The sequence below is a fragment of the Fulmarus glacialis genome, unplaced genomic scaffold, assembly GCF_000690835.1.
Source record: "Fulmarus glacialis isolate BGI_N327 unplaced genomic scaffold, ASM69083v1 scaffold14433, whole genome shotgun sequence".
Classification (NCBI taxonomy): domain Eukaryota; kingdom Metazoa; phylum Chordata; class Aves; order Procellariiformes; family Procellariidae; genus Fulmarus; species Fulmarus glacialis.
Window position 1 is genome coordinate 26,573 of NW_009201118.1, and position 1,084 is coordinate 27,656.

General features: G+C 59.6%; 1 protein-coding gene across 1 annotated transcript in view; it reads left to right on the forward strand.

Moving 5' to 3' along the window:
- Positions 1-71, forward strand: part of PLEKHM2 (pleckstrin homology domain containing, family M (with RUN domain) member 2) — a gene marked incomplete at its 5' end in the record, with an annotated part of 14,811 nt that extends 14,740 nt beyond the window's left edge. Inside the window, 1 exon segment of the mRNA XM_009573825.1 lies at positions 1-71. This exon segment is cut by the window's left edge and continues 15 nt beyond it. Coding sequence (XP_009572120.1) covers positions 1-71 — 71 coding nt within the window.
- Positions 72-1,084: the final 1,013 nt, after the last annotated feature.

The window sequence follows — 1,084 nt, forward strand, 5'->3', positions numbered from 1 at the left end:
CAGTGGCCACCCCCGGCCGGCGCACCACCAGCCTCTGCCGCGGGCGAGCGGAGCGGGACCCCTGGTGTTAACCCTGGCCGGGGGGGAAGGACGGCTGACGGGGGCCCGTTTTTGGAGAGCAGGGCCTGTATCCGGCTGCCCCGCAGCCAACTGGCACCCCAAACCCTCCTGCCATTGCTCGGTCCCCACCAGGAACGTGCCTGCAGGCGTGGACCCCGCACCCCCTCCCCACCACCAAGTCGGGGACGTCCAGCGTGTTTTGGGGAGCAACCGGACGCTTCACCACGCTTGTACAGCCGTGCAGGCGAGCCTGCGCCCTCCTCCTCGTCCAGCTGCCACGGGGCAAAATAATTTGCCGTTCACGGAATAATATCCCACTAGTAGTGAGGGGGAGGGTGGGAGCAGGGTGGGCTGGGGATGAGCATCCCCCCGTCGCGGCGGGGAGCGGGACTGAGGAGTTGTTCATTTTAGAACAGGGTAGGGGCGCGGAGGTGGCGAGACGGGAACACTAAATCGCTACCGTGCATGTTTTCTCCTTGCTAATACAATCACCAAGTACGGCACCGCTTCGCCTCCTCCTTCTCCCGGCATCTCCCGGGGCCGCGCGCCTCCGGACATCACAAAACCACTCCCCAGCCTGTCGATGAGATTTGAGGGTAAGGAAGAAGGACCGGGGCCAAAAACTTGGCCTTGAATATCCCAGCGCGGTTTTAGGAGATCTCAGAAGCCAGTTTGAGGTTTGGACTCTGGCCCCACGTGCCGGGGGAGAGAAGAGATCGAGTCTGCTCTTCTTCAGGTGTCCTAAGGGACGTTGTCATGCGGCTGCCACCAAACATGTCCCCATCTTCTTGGCTCGCCGCATCCAAGGCCAGCGAGGATGCGTTGCTGCTTGCCCTCTACAGCGAGCCCTTTGGGGCGCAACCCCAGCTTTTAAATAATATTAATCTGGAGACCTTCTCATGTAATATACGTTCACGGGGCCTTTTTCTGGGAGGAAACGTACGTGACTGAATGTATATGTATATACATCCGCTTCCTTTCCCCCTCCCCAAATAAATATTGATTGGTAACTCAGATTTGGCCC